Source organism: Delphinus delphis, chromosome 6 (assembly GCF_949987515.2).
Source record: "Delphinus delphis chromosome 6, mDelDel1.2, whole genome shotgun sequence".
Taxonomy (NCBI): Eukaryota; Metazoa; Chordata; class Mammalia; order Artiodactyla; family Delphinidae; genus Delphinus; species Delphinus delphis.
In genome coordinates this window covers 66,618,061-66,640,070 of record NC_082688.1, presented here as the reverse complement: position 1 = coordinate 66,640,070, position 22,010 = coordinate 66,618,061, and the positions used below count along the sequence as shown (strand labels likewise).

The window sequence follows — 22,010 nt, the reverse complement described above, 5'->3', positions numbered from 1 at the left end:
TGATATTTAGATGGGAAAATATAGCCTCTTTTTGAAGATAAAAAAATTAGAACTGCGTTCTTCTGTGATGGAATCTATTATCATTCCCTACTAATTAATGCAAGGGCATGTGTTGTCAAAAGGATAAAAGGACAGGGTTCACTGTAGCTCTGCTGAGAAGAGAAGGTTTACCCCAATCTCACTGTTCCTGATTATAAGCAAGTGATACTAATACTTAGTTACAGAATTGTTGTGATGGTGAAATGAAGTGATACATGTAATCGAAGCAGGCAGTAAATAAATGTTAGTTCTTTTCTTCCCTTTCCCCCTTTTGACTGGAAAAAAAAAAAAAAAAACTGTAGTTCATGCCCATTTCATTGAAATAGTCACCAAGAGCTAAAAATCTACTTACCTCTTTATTATCTATCAAAGCTCAATGATATCTTTAGTTGGAGCAAAAAGTTAAGTCTGAATTACATCAACTAAATTTGTAAAGTCTTTTACAGAGATTATAATAGGGATATGAATACAAATCCCCAAATCACACTAAGTTAGATTTGGGGCTTAATACTTGCAACAAAATGTATGTAATAAGTAACATTTTAGCATATATTTCACACTGGCAACCTGTGATGATTGTGTATAATGGCCTAATTTTTCCAGATGAAATCTCAGAATATTTGCAAGTCTAAAATGATCTCTCTGATGCCTTGTACTGTGAGCAACATGTTTCCTGGCCTTGCACACTAACAATTATTAAAGGGTACAAAAGATTTATATGGTAATTAGGACTTAGGTAAATAACCTCAAACCTTTGCAGTTGTTCTTGAAGTTAAATATTAGAAGGGACTGAGGAAAGGGAAGAGGAAGTTTTGCCTGCTGACTTATACAAATATGTAGTTGTAGCAGGGAATCATACTACTCTCAACCCAAATAATGCTATTTATAAAACACTTCTCTCCAAGGTAGCAAAGCTCTTGTATGCCCCTGCTGAGTGGGAAATAGTGCGGAGGTATTTTAAGACACTCAGCCGTGATACAGTCAGCAGCCCTTAAGAACCCGTGAGATGGGACAGTAAACATCTCCTGCCTCCGCATGGGGTGTTATAAGACGCCAACACAGGTCTCACAGTATGCCCTGGGAAAGCAGGCAATTACATCACAGGAGCAGAGAATGGTTCCTGCCACTTGAAAAGTACACAATCCTCTGTGCACTAACATCATGAGCTTCTGCTTTGTCAGGTTTTTGCAGCAGATAGAACTATGATATTCTTGTGGGAGGGGTCCTATAGTGGGACTTTTCCCTGGAGGCCTTACCTGTGGAGGAATTGCTGGGTAAGCCCCTGAGATACCCTGAGGTAGGGCTGCAGACCACTGAGAAGAGAAGGTGAGTGACATTTCTTGAGCCCTTATAAAGTGCCCTGCACTATACCAAATGCTTTTCACTGTCACATGTTTTAAAGAGATCTTCAGGCTTAGCATAGAATGGACTTGTCCTACCACTCCCTCAGGGGTTCAGGAGACTTCATCCAAAGCTGAAAAGATATGACAGGTTTTCCCCATCGACTTCCTGCTTCCATATTAAGGAGCCCAACGTGATAAGGGCAAATGACCTGTTGGCCCCCGCAGACAGTGATATGCTTGAAATAGGAGCTCTGGTTGGGGAACAAACAGCCATACTGTATTAGTTTTCCATGCTGTGTAACAAAGTTCCACAAACTCAGTGGCTTCAAGCCACAGATTTATTACCCTACAGTTTCTGTAGGTTAGAAGTCCAGGCACAACTTAACTGAGTCCTCTGTTCGGGGTCTCACAAGGCTATATTCAATTCAAGGTGTCAGCCAGGCTGCCTTGTTATCAGGAAGCTTCAGTGGCAACGAATCTGCTTCCCAGCTCCCTTGGGTTACTGACAAAATTTGACTTCCCTGTGGTGGTTTTGACTGACAGCGCTGGCTTCTTACTGGTTGTTGGCTAGAGGCCATCCCCAGCTCTCTGGCACTCATCCCTCTTCTAAGACAGTCACAACATGGCTGTCTGCTTCTCGTAGGCCAGCAGGAGAATCCCTCTCACTCTAGTCTGCTAAGAAAGTTGTATATAATGTAATGTGATCATGGGAGCAACAGCCCACAATTTTGCCATGTAACGTAACCTAACCAAGGGAGTGGTGAGCGGTGATCCCATTACCTTTGCCATATTTTACTGGTTAAAAGTAAGTCACAGATCCCACCTACACTCAAAGGGAAGGGATTACAAAGGATGAGAATCATTAGGGGCCACTCGAGTGTATTCTGCAAACACACCAAGACTGAATGTGTCTTCATATTTTGTAGCATATGGCAATGAAGACAAAATGGACCAGGGAGACAGCCATATGTGAATATGAATTCTGGTTCTTTTGTTGCAAGACTTTGGGCAAATTATTTAATCTCTCTTGAAGCTTCAGCTCTCTAGTCTGAAAATAGGAACAACTATTATCTATGTAAATATGAATGTGCTGTCAATAGCTTCAACCCAATGATCTTAAACATGAGATTATGCACTTCCACACTTTTTCAAAAGCAATTGTGAAATGTATTAATTGCGCATGACACCAAGTAGGTATTATACAGAGTAACAGCTCTGATTCTGGCCTGTTCAGGTCTGCAGACAGTAACTCTATCTGAAACTTTAGCAACTCCTATACATGGAGCTCAAATATGATTAACATGATTTGATTCTCTCATTCAGCAAATTAAGCACCTAATAAGCACTACTGTGCTAGGTTATACACACACACACACACACACACACACACACACACACGAAAACAGCCATGTTCCTTGTCTTTGATGATTTTATGATACAGTGGGAGAGATAAACAGCATTCGTTCAATAAATAATGAGGGCACTATTTGTACATTAGGGATAATAAACAGGACAAAGTCCCTACTCCTGTGGACATTATATTCTAGATGGGAGATCTCGATGATGGGTAGATGATTTTTTAAAAAAAAAATATAAAATACAGGACAATTTAAAATGGTGACAGGATATTAGAAGGGGATATAAGAGTGGTAGGGAGAGGCTATTTCAGAAAGAGTGGCCAGGGAAGGACTCCATGGGGAGATGGAGTGACAAGAAAGCACAGCCATAATGGGAGCTAGGAGAAGAGTATTCCGGGCAGAGGAACTTCCTGTGCAAAGACCCTGAGGCAGAAACAAGCTGAGCACGGCTGAGGATCAGCAACAAATAAAAACACCTTATAAAAGGAAATATTGTGATAAGTACAATAAAAGGTGAGAAGAGGCTCTTTGACTACAATGTACAAACAGCAATCCTACACTCAGGCCACCTGCATTTTAGGGGCAGAGACAAGCCACACCTTACCAAGTAAATACAGAATAAAAGTTTAAGCAGTAACAAGTGCCACGAAGGAAAACAAAACAGGGAAATGGCTTAGAGGGTGGTGTTTTAAACAAGATGGTTGGAAAAGCCACACAAATAAGGTGACATTAGAGCAGAGACCTGAGTGAAGACCTGGGGGATACCTGGAGCCAAGTGGTTCAGGCAGACGGCCTGGCACAGTCCCAGGAATGAGGGTGCTGTGTGGGTGACAGGAGCAATGGGAAGGCCAGGGACACTGGTACAGATGGAGGGAGACTTGTAGGATTTCAGGAAATGAAGTCAGGTCATCGGACCTTGAGCGCTTTCAATGTTATTCTAAATGGGGAACCACTGGAGAGATTTATGGAGGGGACTCAAGTCAAGGTGTCATGAGGACAGTGGAGTGGACCTGATGAGACAGGGTGCCAGAGTATTTAAGCTGAGGTAGGAAGGATGACTAAGAAGGCAGGGGGTGACCTGCCAGGGCAGTTGGGGCACTTCAGGAAGAGGAAAGAGCCAGTGCCAAGTAATCTTCTGTAATCCGTCCTTATGCATTTTCATTACTTTTCAGTGTCAGGATTTAGAAAAGCAAAAGCCCTTGCTATTAGACGCAGTACAAATCCCTTATTCTTTAAGTAAAGGATGGATATATTCATTCGTGCACTTATTCAATAGACATACTGAGGGCAACCAATGCACCAGGCACAATGCTAAGAGCCCTGAAAGACAAGAAGATGAACACGACTCAGGTCCTGTCCTCCACGAAATACAGCGAAGTCAGCGTTTTGGAGGCAAGTATTTGAGACATGAATGCCGAACAATACATGCATTGATCTTCAGCTATGTTGCCACCAAATATCTTATTTATGCATCTTTGGAAGGGGCTGATTAAGAGGGCAGCCCATGAGAAAGAAATATAATAATTTTGATGTAATAGCTTTTCAGGGATTAATGAGATATTTTAAAATTAATAGAGCTAACTTTTATTTCTACAGGCAACATTCCACAAATGAGATTTTAAATTATTATTAAGAAGTTCTGAATAGACATTTAATGACCCTGACTTAATGTCCCAATCTCAGGCATGTGGAGAACCTCAGACTGTGCAGGCATTCAAGCGAAAAGCATTTCTTTAGAAAACCAAACCTTGACGCACGATGGTTTTCATGTTTAAACTGCTTTTCATTTACACATCGTGGAAGTTTATATAGGATGATGACACCATGATCAGAATAATTTTTCAGTGCCAACTAAGAAGGTCTCTGTCATCACCACTCTGATAAGGCTGGGAAGGAAACAGCCAGCCAATCCCACCATGCCTACAGTTCTATGTCAGGGGAAGGTCTCCACTACAGTGCCATGAAACGGATTTGCAGAATGCTGAAGGAAATGGACCAAAAAACAACTTAAAGATATCCTGAACCAAAAATCAAGAGTCCATCTTTCTACTGAAAAAATCAACCATCAATATAAATAAACCAAGAAGCTAAACATCAAACACATATCAAAATATAATACAGAGCTAGAATGGCAAACTATCTAGTCCTGTGCTGTCCATTATGGGAATCAATGGTCACATGGGGCTACTGAGCATTTGAAATGTGGCTAGTCCAAACAGATATGTACTGTATGCATAAAACACCAAATTTCAAAACTTAGTATAAGAAAAAAAAATGTAAAATTTATCAATGATTTTTAACATCAGTTAAACTTTTGGATATACAGGATTAAATATTATTAAAATCAATTTTACCTTTTTCTAAAATTTTTAAATTTAATTTTATTTATTTTATATACAGCAGGTTCTTATTAGTCATCAGTTTTATACACATCAGTGTATACATGTCAATTCCAATCGCCCAATTCTATTGATTTGAGTCTTCTCCCTCTTTTTCTTGATGAGTCTGGCTAATGGTTTATCAATTTTGTTTATCTTCCCAAAGAACCAGCTTTTAGTTTTACTGATCTTTGCTATTGTTTTCTTTGTTTCTATTTCATTTATATTTGCTCTTATCTTTATGATTTCTTTCCTTCTACTAACTTTGGGTTTTGTTTGTTCTTCTTTCTCTAGTTCCTTTAGGTGTAAGGTTAGATTGTTTATTTGAGATTTTTCTTGTTTCTTGAGGTAGGCTTGTATAGTTATAAACTTCTCTCTTAGAATTGCTTTTGCTGCATCCCATAGGTTTTGAATCGTCATGTTTTCATTGTCATTTGTCTCTAGGTATTTTTTGATTTCCTCTTTGATTTCTTCAGTGATCTCTTGGTTATTTAGTAACGTGCTGTTTAGCCTCCATGTGTTTGTGTTTGTTACGCTTTTTTCCCTGTAATTCATTTCTAATCTCATAACGTTGTGGTCAGAAACGATGATTGATATGATTTCAATTTTCTTAAATTTACTGAGGCTTCATTTGTGACCCAAGATATGATCTATCCTGGAGAATGTTCCGTGCGCACTTGAGAAGAAAGTGTAGTCTGCTGTTTTTGGATGGAATTCCTATAAATATCAATTAAATCTATCTGGTCTACTGTGTCACTTGAAGCTTCTGTTTCCTTATTTATTTTCATTTTCAATGACTTGTCCATTGGTGTAAGTGAGATGTTAAACTCTCCCACTATCATTTTGTTACTGTCGATTTCCTCTTTTATAGCTGTTAGCAGTTGCCTTATATATTGAGGTGCTCCGATGTTGGGTGTATATATACTTATAATTGTTATATCTTCTTCTTGGATTGATCCCTTGATCATTATGTAGTGTCCTTCCTTGTCTCTGGTAACATTCTTTATTTTAAAGTCTATTTTCTCTGATATCAGAATTGCTACTCCAGCTTTCTTTTGATTTCCATTTGCATGGAATATCTTTTTCCATCCCCTCACTTTCAGTCTGTATGCGTCCCTAGGTCTGAAGTGGGTCTCTTGTAGACAGCATATATATGGGTCTTGTTTTTCTATCCATTCAGCAAGCCTGTGTCTTTTGGTTGGAGCATTTAATCCATTCACGTTTAAGGTAATTATCGATATGTATGTTCCTATGACCATTTTCTTATTTGTTTTGGGTTTGTTTTTGTAGGTCCTTTTCTTCTCCTGTGTTTCCCACTTAGAGGAGTTCCTTTAGCATTTGTTGTAGAGCTGGTTTGGTGGTGCTGAATTCTCTTAGCTTTTGCTTGTCTGTAAAGCTTTTGACTTCTCCACTGAATCTGAATGAGATCCTTGCTGGGTAGAGTAATCTTGGTTGTAGGTTCTTCCCTTTCATCACTTTAAGTATATCATGCCACTCCCTTCTGGCTTGTAAAGTTTCTGCTGAGAAATCAGCTGTTAACCTTATGGGAGTTCCCTTGTATGTTATTTGTTGTTTTCCCTTGCTGCTTTCTTCTTTCAATTTTTTAAACATCTTTATTAGAGTGTAATTGCTTTACAATGGTGTGTCAGTTTCTGCTTTATAACAAAGTGAATCAGTTATACATATACATATATCCCCATATCTCTCCCCTCTTGCATCTCCCTCCCTCCCACCCTCCCTATGCCACCCTCCAGGTGGTCACAAAGCACCTAGCTGATCTCCCTGTGCTATGCGGCTGTTTCCCACTAGCTATCTACCTTACATTTGGTAGTGTATACATGTCCATGCCACTCTCTCACTTTGTCCCAGCTTACCCTTCCCCCTCCCCGTATCCTCAAGTACATTCTCTAGTAGGTCTGCATCTTTATTCCCGTCTTGCCCCTAGGTTCTTCTGACCATTTTTTTTTTTAGATTCCATATATACGTGTTAGCATACAGTATTTATTTTTCTCTTTCTGACTTACTTCACTCTGTATGAAAGACTCTAGGCCCATCCAGCTCACTACAAATAACTCACTTTTGTTCCTTTTTATGCCTGAGTAATATTTCATTGTATATATGTGCCACATCTTCTTTATCCATTCATCTGTTGATGGACACTTAGGTTGTTTCCATGTCCTGGCTATTGTAAATAGAGCGGCAATGAACATTTTGGTACATGACTCTTTTTGAATTATGGTTTTCTCAGGGTATATGCCCAGTAGTGGGATTGCTGGGTCATATGGTAGTTCTATTTGTAGTTTTTTAAGGAACCTCCATACTGTTCTCCATAGTGGCTGTATCAATTTACATTCCCATCAACAGTGCAAGAGGGTTCCCTTTTCTCCACACCCTCTCCAGTATTTACTGTTTGTTGATTTTTTGATGATGGCCATTCTGACTGGTGTGAGATGATATCTCATTGTAGTTTTGATTTGCATTTCTCTAATGATTAATGATGTTGAGCATTCTTTCATGTGTTTGTTGGCAATCTGTATATCTTCTTTGGAGAAATATCTATTTAGGTCTTCTGTGCATTTTTGGATTGGGTTGTTTGTTTTCTTGATATTGAGCTGCATGAGTTGATTGTAAATTTTGGAGATTAATCCTTTGTCAGTTGCTTCATTTGCAAATATTTTCTCTCATTCTGAGGGTTGTCTTTTTGTCTTGTTTATGGTGTCCTTTGCTGTGCAAAAGTTTTTAAGTTTCATTAGGTCCTATTTCTTTAATTTTGTTTTTATTTCCATTTCTCTAGGAGGTGGGTCAAAAAGGATCTTGCTGTGATTTATATCATAGAGTGTTCTGCCTGTTTTCCTCTAAGAGTTTGATGGTGTCGTGCCTTGCATTTAGGTCTTTAATCCATTTTGAGTTTATTTTTGTGTATGGTGTTAGGAAATGTTCTAATTTCATTATTTTACATGTAGCTGTCCAGTTTTCCCAGCACCACTTACTGAAGGGGCTGTCTTTTCTCCACTGTATATTCTTGCCTCCTTTATCAAAGATAAGGTGACCATATGTGCGTGGGTTTATCTCTGGGCTTTCTATCCTGTTCCATTAATCTATATTTCTGTTTTTGTACCAGTACAATACTGTCTTGATTACTGTAGCTCTGTAGTAGAGTCTGAAGTCAGGGAGCTTGATTCCTCCAGCTCCGTTTTGCTTTCTCAAGAATGCCTTGGCTATTCGGGGTCTTTTGTGTCTCCATACAAATTGTGAAATTTTTTGTTCTAGTTCTGTGAAAAATGTCAGTGGTAGTTTGATAGGGATTGCATTGAATCTGTAGATTGCTTTGGGTAGTAAAGTCATTTTCACAATGTTGATTCTTCCAATCCAAGAACATGGTATATCTCTCCATCTATTTGTATCACCTTTACTTTCTTTCATCAATGTCTTATAGTTTTCTGTGTACAGGTCTTTTGTCTCCTTAGGTAGGTTTATTCCTAGATATTTTATTCTTTTTTTTGCAGTGGTAAATCGGAGAGTTTTCTTAATTTCACTTTCAGATTTTTCATCATTAGTGTATAGGAATGCAAGAGATTTCTGTACCTTAATTTTGTATCCTGCTACTTTACTGAATGCATTGATTAGCTCTAGTAGCTTTCTGGTAGCATCTTTAGGAATCTGTATGTATAGTATCATGTCATCTGCAAACAGTGACAGCTTTACTTCTCTTCTGATTTGGATTCCTTTTATTTCTTTTTCTTCTCTGATTGCTGTGGCTAAAACTTCCAAACTATGTTGAATAAGAGTGGTGAGAGTGGGCAACCTTGTCTTCTTGCTGATCTTAGAGGAAATGGTTTCAGTTTTTCACCACTGAGGACGATGTTGGCTGTGGGTTTGTCATATATGGCCTTTATTATGTTGAGAAAAGTTCCCTCTATGCCTACTTTCTGGAGGGTTTTTATCATAAATTGGTGTTGAATTTTGTCAAAAGCTTTCTCTGCATCTATTGAGATGATCATATGGTTTTTCCGCTTCAATTTGTTAATATGGTGTATCATGTTGATTGATCTTGGTATATTGAAGAATCCTTGCATTCCTGGGATAAACCCCACTTGATCATGGTGTATGATCCTTTTAATGTGCTGTTGGATTCTGTTCGCTAGTATTTTGTTGAGGATTTTTGCATCTATGTTCATCAGTGATATTGGCCTGTAGTTTTCTTTCTTTGTGACATCTTTGTCTGGTTTTGGTATCAGCGTGATGGTGGCCTTGTAGAATGAGTTTGGGAGTGTTCCTCCTTCTGCTATATTTTGGAAGAGTTTGCGAAGGATAGGTGTTAGCTCTTCTCTAAATGATGGATAGAACTTGCCTGTGAAGCCATCTGGTCCTGGGCTTTTGTTTGTTGGAAGATTTCTAATCACAGTTTCAATTTCACTGCTTGTGACTGGTCTGTTTATATTTTCTATTTCTTCCTGGTTCAGTCTCGGAAGGTTGTGCTTTTCTAAGAATTTGTCCATTTTTTTGTGGGTATCCAATTTATTGGCATATAGTTGCTTGTAGTAATCTCTCATGATCCTTTGTATTTCTGCAGTGTCAGCTGTAACTTCTCCTTTTTCATTTCTAATTCTATTGATCTGAGTCTTCTCCCTTTTTTTCTTGATTAATCTGGCTAATGGTTTATCAATTTTGTTTATCTTCTCAGAGAACCAGATTTTAGTTTTATTGATCTTTGCTACTGTTTCCTTCATTTCTTTTTCATTTATTTCTCATCTGATCTTTATGATTTCTTTCCTTCTGCTATCTTTGGGGTTTTTTTGTTCTTCTTTCTCTAATTGCTTTAGGTGTAAAGTTAGGTTGTTTGAGATGTTTCTTGTTTCTTAAGGTGGGCTTGTATAGCTATAAACTTCCCTCTTAGAACTGCTTTTGCTGCATCCCATAGGTTTGGGGTCATTGTGTTTTCATTGTCACTTATTTCTTGGTATTTTTTGATTTCCTCTTTGATTTCTTCAGTGATCTCTTGGTTATTAAGTAGTGTGTTGTTTAGCCTCCATGTGTTTGTATTTCTTACATATATTTTCCTGTAATTGATAGCTGGTCTCATAGCGTTGTTGTCAGAAAAGATACTTGATACAACTTCAATTTCCTTAAGTTTACCAATGCTTGATTTGTGACCCAAGATATGATCTATCCTGGAGAATGTTCCATGAGCACTTGAGAAGAAAGTGTATTCTGTTGTTTTTGGATGGACTGTCCTATATATATCAATTAAGTCCATCTCGTTTAATGTATCATTTAAAGCTTGTGTTTCCTTATTGATTTTTATCTTGGATGATCTGTCCATTGGTGAAAGTGGTGTATTAAAGTCCCTGGCTATGATTGTGTTACTGTCGATTTCCCCTTTTATGGCTGTTAGTATTTGCCTTATGTATTAAGGTGCTCCTATGCTGGGTGCATAAATATTTACAATTGTTATCTCTTCTTCTTGGATTGATCCCTTGATCATTATGTAGTGTCCTTCTTTGTCTCTAGTAATAGTCTTTGTTTTAAAGTCTGTTTTGTCTGATATTAGAATTGCTACTCCAGCTTTCTTTTGATTTCCATTTGCATGGAATATCTTTTTCCATCCCCTCCCTTTCAGTCTGTATGTGTCCCTAGGTCTGAAGTGGGTCTCTTATAGACAGCATTTATATGGGTCTTGTTTTTGTATCCATTCAGCCAGTCTATGTCTTTTGGTTGGAGCATTTAATCCATTTACATTTAAGGTAATTATCGATATGTATGTTCCTATTACCATTTTCTTAATTGTTTTGGGATTATTATTGTAGGTCTTTTCCTTCTCTTGTGTTTCCTGCCTAGATAAGTTCCTTTAGCATTTGTTGTAAAACTGGTTTGTTGGTTCTGAATTCTCCTAGGTTTTGCTTGTCTGTAAAGCTTTTAATGTCTCCGTCAAATCTGAATGAGATCCTTGCTGGGTAGAGTAATCTTGGTTGTAGGTTTTTCTCCTTCATCACTCTAAATATGTCCTGCCACTCCCTTCTGGCTTACAGAGTTTGTGCTGAAAGATCAGCTGTTAACCTTATGGGGATTTCCTTATGTGTTACTTGCTGTTTTTCCCTTGCTGCTTTTAATATTTGTTCTTTGTATTTGATTTTTGATAGTTTGATTAATATGTGTCTTGCGTGTTTGTCCTTGGATTTATCCTGTATGGGACTCTCTGTGCTTCCTGGACATGATTATCTATTTCCTTTCCCATATTAGGGAAGTTTTCAACTATAATCTCTTCAAATATTTTCTCAGTCCCTTCCTTATTCTCTTCTTCTTCTGGGACCCCTATAATTCGAATGTTGGTGTGTTTAATGTTGTCCCAGAGGTCTCTTAGGCTGTCTTCATTTCTTTTCATTCTTTTTTCGTTATTCTGTTCTGCAGCAGTGAATTCCCCCATTCTCTCTTCTAGGTCACTTATCCGTTCTTCTGCCTCAATTATTCTGCTATTGGTTCCTTCTAGTGTAGTTTTCATTTTAGTTATTGTATTGTTCATCTCTGTTTGTTTTTTCTTTAATTCTTCTAGGTCTTTGTTAAACATTTCTTGCATCTTCTCGATCTTTGCCTCCTTTCTTTTTCTGAGGTTGTGGATCATCTTCACTATCATTATTCTGAATTCTGTTTCTGGAAGGTTGCCCATCTCCACTTCACTTAGTTGTTTTTCTGGGGTTTTATCTTGTTCCTTCATGTGGTACATAGCCCTCTGCCTTTTCATCTTGTCTATCTTTCTGTGAATGTGGTTTTTGTTCCACAGGCTGCAGGATTGTAGTTCTTCTTGCTTCTTCTCTACCTTTCTTTTTTACTTTCGTTAATATAGCTACTAGAAAATTCAAAATTACACATGTGCCTTGCATCTTATTTCTATTGTACACTGCTGATTTATTTGCTGATTTATTTTCCCCCCACAAGCATCAGAATACTCATATAAGAAGACTGATCCGGGGTTTCCCTGGTGGCACAGTGGTTAAGAATCTGCCTGCCAATGCAGGGGACACGGGTTTGAGCCCTGGTCCAGGAAGATCCCACATGCCACAGAGCAACTAAGCCCGTGCACCACAACTACTGAGCCCACGTCCTAGAGCCAGCGAGCCACAACTACTGAGCCCACGTGCCACAACTACTGAAGCCCGTGTGCCATGAGCCCATGCTCCACAACAAGAGAAGCCACTGCAATGAGAAGCCCACGCACCGCAACGTGAAGAGTAGTCCCTGCTCGTTACAACCAGAGAAAGCCTGCACACAGCAAGGAAGACCCAATGCAGCCAAAAATAAATAAATAAAATTTTAAAATTCATTTAAAAAAAAAAAGAAAACTGATTTATATCTTCTCTGATGATCTTTGCTCTTAGATACCATGAGAATAGGGGCTCACAATCAGTAGAAGTACACAGGACTTCTCACATTCAAATTGTTTCTTATCTAAGCAGCTTGGAAATCTGTACTGGTTTATGTTGTTCCTGTCAGAATCATTTCACAGTCCAAGCTGAAAGACTTTATACAGCTCTCTGCTCTATGTCCTCGAAAGCCCTGCCTTTGCAGGCCACACCTGCAGGCCTGTGACCCCACTCACCCCTCCTCACTTCATCAGTTAGCTGGAATTTCCAGAAGGAATTAGCCATGAAGGCCTCTGTACAGCTCTCCTCAGAGTATACATACTTTATGCTGTTAAGACTGTGAGGTCCCAAGGGGCAGGGGCCCAATCTTGGTTCTGTATCTACCCCCACTATATATAGAATTGCATAGGTCCTTGTATAAAAGTAAATGCATTTGATAAATGTTGGTTACATGGGTAGAGCTGATGGGTTAGGGGAAAGGAAGAGTTTCTCCTTCTCTCTTTTACATTATAGCAGTTTTATCACATTAGCCACTGAGTATCAACTGTGCTTCATAATCCACTTTTTCAAATATCCAAATGTCATGGGCTGCCTGGAACTGAGCTGGGGCCTGGGGGCATATGGGGGGATGGTGGGGAATAAGACAGGCAGAGCCCTGTCCTTACAGGGGAGGACAAACCGAAGCACACACACCATGCAATTACAGTAAGTGTGGCATGTGCCACCAGGGAAAAGCATCTGGGATCATGAGAGGGTAATTTTTTTTTTTTTTTTTTTTGTGGTACGCGGGCCTCTCACTGCTGTGGCCTCTCCCGTTGCGGAGCACAGGCTCCAGACGCGCAGGCTCAGCGGCCATGGCTCACGGGCCCAGCCGCTCCGCGGCATGTGGGATCTTCCTTGACCGGGGCACAAACCCGTGTCCTCTGCATCGGCAGGCGGACTCTCAACCACTGCACCACCAGGGAAGTCCATGAGAGGGTCATTGACGGTGGAACCTAATGCAGTCAGGGCTTCAGGAAGGCTTCTTTCTAAATGACCTTGATGCTGGACCTGAGGAGACTGTTTGTCTGGCAAGGTAGAGGGATAAGGGCAGGCTGATCATGTAGGGAGGGCCCTTCGAGCCTTGTTAAAAATGGTAAAACTTAATCCTAAAAGCAGTGAAAATCCATTGAAGGGTTTTGTGCAAGATGATGACATGATCAGGTCTGCCTTTTAAAATATCACTCCGGAGGTGGGCAAGAGCAGATGGGGGTGCCTACACAGAGCACAGCTACAGATTCAAGAAAAGTAATCCAACTCTCTTTGGTCATCATTTCAATAGGAATTGAGTTTCAAGACTATACAGATGTGTATGCTCCATAACCACAAGATGTGAAAGCCAGAATGCATCCTAGAGTATGAATCAAATACAAGATACTCTCAAAGTACCCTCAAAACATTCGTTTCCACAGATCCTACTGGCCTGTCCAGGTAAATTTGTTACTTTGCATAAGTCCCTATCCTGACCCTGGCCAGATCTTGCTTATTCGGGACCAGAAACCAGTGATCCATATTGGTTGACCCCGTTTCTGGGGTCACAGAGAGGCTGAGTGGTCAAAGCATTTATCAAACAGCATGAGTTTGGGAATATTCTGCTCTTTTGTGCCCAAGGACTGGGAGCCTCTGGGTGTTGGCTAGAATCTTGTGTCCTCTTCTCAAGGACACTTGCATTCTGAACAAGGGTACTGGATCAGCCACCTTTCAGGAGCTCTAGCCAGTGTCTGCTCTCAGGGCAAGAAATTCATGGAGGAACTAAGTCATATCTATTATAAGCCAATTAAACACAAATTATCTAAATTCTGAAGAGTGAGCATATGAAATTTTGTTTTACTCTGGACCCTTGTAGATGACACTTATTTGTATAAATATGTGCCCTGCCCACATATAACTGCTTTTCTGAAACCAACTTGTGATCGCCTGGTGACAGCCTTAATGGTTCTCCGTGGTGGCAGATGTTCATTCAATTTTTAAATAGCCAGAAAACCAATATGTTGGTAGCTAATAAGCACAGTCAGGATTCTGTTAAAAATACGTCATTTCTAAAACTTCAAATCTCCCCCAATTACCTCCTCCTGCTATCTTTTTTATTAAAATAAAAATAAGGCTCAACCCCACAATTTGTTCCCTTTCTGGATTTCTGTCATATCCACTCTGAAAGTAAAATACCCTTTGCACCTAAATGAAGAACCCATTCTTCTCAGAAGCAGGACTGTGCAATGGAAAGTTCCTGGGCCCGGGGGCATCAGACCTGGGTTCCCATCCTGGTTTCGTCCCTTCCTAGGTGTGTAACTTTGGGAAAGTTTCTTAAATTCTCTGGCCCTTGTTTTTTCCCGAGGAAAATTAGGCTAGCCTACTGTATCAGTTTTCTAGGTCTGCCATAACAAATTGCCACAGATTGTGTGGCTTAGAACAACAGAAATTTACTCTCTCACAGTTCAAGACACTTGAAATCAAGATGTCAGTAGGGTTGGTTCTTTCTGAGGCTCTCTGGGAGAATCCTTCCTCGCCTCTTCCAGCTCTGGTGGCTCCCGGCATTCCTTGGTTTGTGGCAGCATCACTCTAATCTTGGCCTCTGTCTTCAGGTGGCCTTCTGCCCTGTGTCTCTCTGTGTTTTCTCTTCTTCTTATAAGGACACCAGTTGTTGGATTTAGGGCCCACTCTAACTCCAGAATGAGTTCATCTCAAGATCATTAATGGATTACATCTCAAAAGATGTTATTTCCAAATAAAGTTACATTTGGAGGTTCTGGGTAGCCCTGGATTTTGAGGGACATCCTATTCAACACAGCATACCTCCATACACCTGAATTCCATTATACTCAGGAACACAGATGGGTCCCCACCAAAGATCTGTGTTCATGGATTTTTAGTTTCTTTGCTATACTATGAATTTTTCAACTGCGTTTTCTTTTTATAATCAGGAAAAAAACAGCTACTTTTAGAGAGAAGACAGTGTGTATAACTAGCGACATAATGAAAATGCATTAGTGCTCAGTAACTACTATATTTTCCCTCTCCTTCCATACACTTAATATTAGTCCTACAACATGGAAGCAATCTAAGTGTCCATCGACAGGTGAATGGATAAAAAAGATGTGGCACGTATGTACAATGGAATATTAATCAGCCAGAAAAAGAAACGAAATTGAGTTATTTGTAGTGAGGTGGATGGACCTAGAGTCTTTCATACAGAGTGAAGTAAGTCAGAAAGAGAAAAACAAATACTGCATGATAACACGTATATATATGGAATCTAAAAAAAAAATGGTTCTGATGAACCTAAGGGCAGGACAGGAATAAAGACACAGACATAGAGAATGGACTTGAGGACACAGGGAGGGGGAAGGGTAAGCTGTGACAAAGTGAGAGAGTGGCATGGACATATATACACTACCAAATGTAAAACAGACAGCTAGTGGGAAGCAGCTGCATAGCACAGGGAGTTTGTGACCACCTAGAGGGGTGGGATAGGGAGGGTGGGAGGGAGACGCAAGAGGGAAGGGATATAGGGATATATGTATTTGTATAGCTGATTCACTTTGTTATACAGCAGAAACTAACACAACATCGTAAAGAAATTATACTCCAATAAAGATGTTAAAAAATATATATTAGCCCTACAACAGCAGGGCTAAGTAATCCTAGCACCATCCATGCGTAAATCCCAGGAAATGAGGGAGCACTTCAAGATTCTACTCAAAGACAAAGACAAAAACATCCTTCCCTAAACAATGACTCCTTACCGTGAGACTTGGGGTGAGCAGTTCTCTTTTCAAAACTGACCTATCACAGTTGTTTAAATACTTAGGAACGGGTGAAGATCTCTTAGATAAGAGATCCTTGAATCTCTGTGGAATACAGAGGTCATGAAGAAGGCTGCAAGCAAAAATTGGAAACTTCATTTTTGCTATTCGTTGCCTAATTTGCCAGCAATTTGGTCTACTATCAGTTAAAGGCCTGGTTCCTATGGCTTATCACTTACTTCAATATTTTCCTTCCTCACATAATCCCATCTCTGATGCAGTTTTTAAAAAAACTGAGAATGTTATTCCCACAGTTTGGGCTGAGCGAAAGCTGCAGCCAGCAGCAGCAGAAGGCAGTAGGGAGCTGGTCAGCACTGACTGTGCTTGTCTGCCTCCTCTTACCCCACGTATTTCCTTTTCTTATCTCTCACCCATTAACGCTCAGAATCCAAACACAGTGGGGCTGACACAGTGCCTGAACCATCTCCCCTAGGACCACCAAAGACACAGGAATCTCAACCTGAAACTCCCAAAGAAACTGGTCTCAAGATACGCAGTTTTCCCAATATTCATACGTTTTACTTAAATATATTCAAACTTGCTTCAAGTTTCTACACTCTGCAATTAGGAACTGCTATTCAGGAAGAGTGCTGAGGAGGTCTAGAGTATCAGCTGCTTTGCTGTTACACCTTGTGCTCTTTGAGATCACCCCACTTCTGCCTGATTCTCTTTTCAAGGTACAGCTCCATTATCTCTATTGTAACTCCCTTCTCTTAAGAGCGTAACAGGTTAGCAAGAAAAGTGCTGATCTGTGATGTGCTTGGAGAAAAATCAGAACAAAGAACAACCCTCCAAAGACTTCAGAGATGCGTATGGACAGAAACCCTCTGTATTTCACAAAAACCATTCAACTTCCTACTTTTTCACACCTTTGGTGAATTACTATGTTTTATCTGAAAATTCTCCCAATTTACTTTCTTACAATCCCTTTCAAATGAGTGTTCAGTTCATAACAGCTTGCAGCTACCCTGACATCATGTGCCACCCACGCTGTCCACACAGTGCTGTTTGTTAATTACACTACAGTCAGATAAAATATCACAGAAGCCTCCAGTTACTTCAGTGTGAACCTAAAAAGTCCTCCCTTCCCGGTCGAAATGCTCCAACCGAAGCCACTGAACTTCCAGAAGGGAGGACAGAGCAAGCAGAAGCACACCAAACCTAGCCTGTCTACCAAAGAGAAACGAAAAGTTACCTGGAGGGATACCCCTGCAAGTATAAAACGAGCCCTTACCTGGATTGGGTTGAAGGTACTCAATTGTTTTAGTCATTATTTCCATCACAGCCCTGCTGGTGACATCCACTTTCTGAAATGAGAAAATAAATATTCTAAATGATGCAAATTATTAGCTTTAGAAACGGAGTTTTTGCTTGAGCATATATACAACCACTGGTGGTACAACCGAGCACGAAATCCTGTGGTGGAAGGTGAGGGGCTCACAGAGCTGCCAGAATTACCACTGGCTTTGCATTCAGCTGTGTTCCATCAAGACTTGGAAAGCCCATTTACCCAGAAAGGAACCTACTAATTTCCTAAAATGTGTTTCAAAATATACTTCCTTATCTCCTGGTAAAATAATGTGGATATAGCTTCCTCTCACTGGAAGTTGCCTGATGTGGTCTCGCATGCCACATCGACTCTGTTTGTTCAAGTAAGAGAGGGAAAGTTTTTATTTAACTTCTGAGAACATCCCGAGTACATAAAAATCTTGAGCAAACACTTCTAATCAGTTCTTGAACTTTTGGTTAACTCTAAATTAAAATCACGGTCCTAGAGTCTATCCTTGCAAAATTCTGAATGGTCAGTATTTGCACTCAGCAGGTCACCATGTCCTCTCTCTGTTGCACCCTTTTTACCACATGAAGAGGCCGTGCAATGAGGTCCTCTCTACATTCCCCCATGAAATCCTTTCCTTATCAACACGTGTGGTCCATTCATTCACTCTGCAGGGTAAATGACTACTGAAAATTAGTGCATCCTCCTATCCAAGATATGTACATGGAATACGTAAGTATGAATGAAGGGAATTAATTTTTGATGGCGGAATATCAGATCTCAATTAAGTTCAAGGAGACTTCGTTGTTTTCTTTAGAGTTCAAGGGCTCCTCCCTCAATTCCAATTTTTCTGTAACCTACTGCACCTACATACAAAATCAACCTTTTATGGATGGGGCAAGCCTCCTTCTCTTCCTTTTTTTTATTAATTTTTATTGGAATATGGTTGCTTTACAATGTCGTGTTAGCCTCCACTGCACAACAAAAGAATCAGCCATACACATATAGGTATCCTCTCCCTTTTGGACTTGCCTCCCACTTAGGTTACCACAGTGCATTAGGTAGAGTTCCCTGTGCTATTCAGTATGTGCCCATCAGTTGTCTATTTTATACATAGTATCAGTACTATATATGTGTCAATCCCAGTTCCCAGTTCCTCCCACCCCACCCCTTTCCCCCTTGGTATCCATATATTTGTTTTCTACCTCTGTGTAAGCCTTCTTCTCTTTCATAATCAGAAACCAAACCATAACCAGAAGATTTTATCTTTCAGCTTTGTTTTTCAATACTTAATCAGTTCCCCTTCCATGGCAGTCAGATTACTGTGTGTGTAAGGAGCTTGCTACTCCTGTGATTAATAGAGGAAACATTTTTTCTTATGAGGTCATCATGGTATAAAATTACCTTAAAAAGCATTCCTATTTATAAGAGATGCCTGCCCACATGTGAACCCTGTACCACATTCTTTTGGTTAACTTCAGTTTTCAATACATCTTAGATTTGAGTATGTGGCTAAGTAGTATTTAGTTCTGCAATGAATAGTGGTCCCCCAGAGTTTTACAGTGCAGAACTTGTGTGGCCATACACGGAGGTCCTGGAAGCATTACCAACATGCCAACCAACCACTATGCACTCAATGTAAATGAAGTCAAAGGGTGTGTGCAGAAAAAAACAGGCTGAAAGTCCAGGTTACATGTGTGATAGGACAAAAACACAGATCTTCTGCTGACTATATGACAGGGCTTAAAGCATTCAATGTCAAATGTATCCAAATGTCCTATGTGGCTATGACTGGAAGCAAAGTAGTTCCAAAGGTCAAAGTTTCTAAGGGAGAGTGCCAGAGGGACTGCATTGGCCAGTGACCACTTGGTATTCTGAACTCATCTGATGTGAGGAAGCGAACCAATTTCTAACTTTCCCCCCATCTCTACCCTCAGTAATAATCATGATCACCATCATCATAAACTGCTTCATATTTGTCAGAAATTGTTCCAAGGGCTTTAAATATCTTTACATACTAAATCCTCAGAAGCCTTATGAAACAGATACACAGAGGTTAAGAAACTTGCCCAATTCCGGCTCCAGCATATGTGTTGTTAACTACCACCCAATACTTCTTGAAAGCACGAAAAGGCAACAGGGACATCTCCTGACCTGAAGAGAGACACCAAGTCAGAGCTGCAAAGCTCTCTGTACCATCTCCTAGATGGAGCTGGAGACCTGGCAGAGGCCAACCACACAGGACCAGGAGGAAAGCACCTTCCAGCTCACCTTCTGGTTTTGTTCTGAAAGTCCTGAAAGTCTACAGAAACTCATTCACGAGAACTATTCTACCCTGGGCCTCTGCAAAAGGGAGGCTGTCCCAGGCTAAGTTGTTTGACCGCATGGCCTCAGTTACACTGGCTTCTCTACAGAGGCTGGGTGCTAGTAGTGTATATCTGGAGTGGTCCATGGGCAAGTCAGCAAGGAAAGCATGAAAAGTGGTTCTCATTTGCGAAATGAAACCCCCTTTCCCTTCTGGGTTCTGTAAATAGACCGCCCAAGTACTCAGGCTCTATACATAGAAGCTATCAGCTTGGCAAAAGCCAGTGGTCTTGGGGGAGGCACAGAGACGCTGGAGACAACAATATTAGAGCATTGCATTTGGTCCCCAAAGTGGGATTCAACCTTAGAAGAAGAATGAGAATAAAAACTACTCAGTGTCCCCCATGGTTTGGCCAAAGTCTCCCAGGGAAGAGCCCATACAACCCCAGATCTTGTGCCCACTGAGGCAGATTCCTTCAACACTTTCAGGTACCTGATCTAGATATCAATCTAGAGAAATTTCTAGCTAAACCCTTTTGATCAGAGCATAAAATAACCTTCACTTGCAATCCACCTCTGAAAACAACTTTATCCAATATAATAATTTGCGGAATGCATTTTCAGGACATACACCAAACAGGCAAGAGCTACTAGCAAATTCATTTACTAGGATCTTACTCCTGATTTTACACTTGACAGACTTAATAAACATAAGAGAACAAGGCCAGTAGAGCATCCAGTCCAAAGCCTTGATTTTTTAAATATGCCAGTCTGAACCTGGAGAAGGGAAATGAATTCTCTGAGGCCACACAACCCAAGCAGCTATCATGGGAAGAAATGTAGTTCCAAAGGTCATGGATCAGACACGGTTTCCAAGGAAGAATGCTGGAGGAACCGGATCGCCCGATGACATCAGCCAGTAGGAGGCTGACCACCGTCCAACTTCTCTCCATCTCTGTCCTCTTTTTGTCCAGAACTCTTTTTGCTAAACAAAACTATACTGTGTCAGCCATGGACAAGGTGAGGCCATCACCCGGTGAGAACCTTAAACGCTCCTTGTCAGGCTCTTGCTAGGAACACTATTTATACACCGCAACTGTCAATGTCCAACCATAAACCCTCTTATTAACAGGCCTAGTGTAACTACCATGAACTAAGAAGATTTCCACTTAAATAATTTATTATAACTGGCAAGAGCTTACTCCCGTTTGAGAACAGCACAGCTTAATTCTGAACTTATGACATTGTACCTAATGATTTCCTTAATGCCCAAATTTTCCTACTGCTTGAAAACAAGTTTTGATGTGTCCCAAACGGCAACTTCCATTTTTGTGAGCACCTGAGCCTCTGTTTCTTCAACCACCCTTGTCTGGATTGGGGCACGGAGTCATTAGGGAAGGCTGTTTAGTGGAGGTGAAGCTAACTATATAAGATACAGGCATGTTTGCAGGAAATAAAAACTTATCTGTACGAAATAAGTTCTGGGTTTTTTTCCTCAAAGAATACGCACATATTCCTCTGGTCTTTTTACTTCAATTTTCTCATTAGCAAGATTTTAGCAACTCAATACATTAGCAGGTTCTTCCTCCACTATCCAGTCTTGTAATTTACAACTATGAGTAGGGAGAGAAACGGCTCTCTCAACCCGCTTTACTCACTATAACATTTCCCTTCTTCATGCTAAGTCAAGGGTTGGCAAACCATGGCCGGTGGGCCAAATCTGGGCCACTGCCTGTTGTTAGATTTTTTCCTTTTTTAAAAAAAATATTTATTTATTTTTGGCTGCGCTGGGTCTTCGTTGCTGCACGGGTTTTCTCTAGTTGCCGCGAGCGGGGCTACTCTTTGTGGCAGTGGCTTCTCTTGTTGTGCAGCACGGGCTCTAGGTGCAAGGCTTCAGTAGTTGCAGCACCTGGGCTCAATAGTTGTGGCTCACGGGCTCTAGAGCACAGGCTCAGTAGTTGTGGTGCACGGGCTTAGTTGCTCCGCCACATGTGGGATCTTCCTGGACCAGGGCTCGAACCCGTGTCCCCTGCATTGGCAGGCGGATTCTTAACCACTGTGCTACCAGGGAAGCCCCCGTTGTTAGATTTTTAAATAGCTGGAACAATTCAA

General features: G+C 40.4%; 1 protein-coding gene across 1 annotated transcript in view; it reads right to left on the bottom strand.

Moving 5' to 3' along the window:
- Positions 1-22,010, bottom strand: part of SH3GL2 (SH3 domain containing GRB2 like 2, endophilin A1) — a 198,765-nt gene that overhangs the window by 34,280 nt on the left and 142,475 nt on the right. The window contains exon 3 of the mRNA XM_060013469.1: positions 17,553-17,625. Coding sequence (XP_059869452.1) covers positions 17,553-17,625 — 73 coding nt within the window. The remainder of the gene's footprint in view (positions 1-17,552; positions 17,626-22,010) is intronic.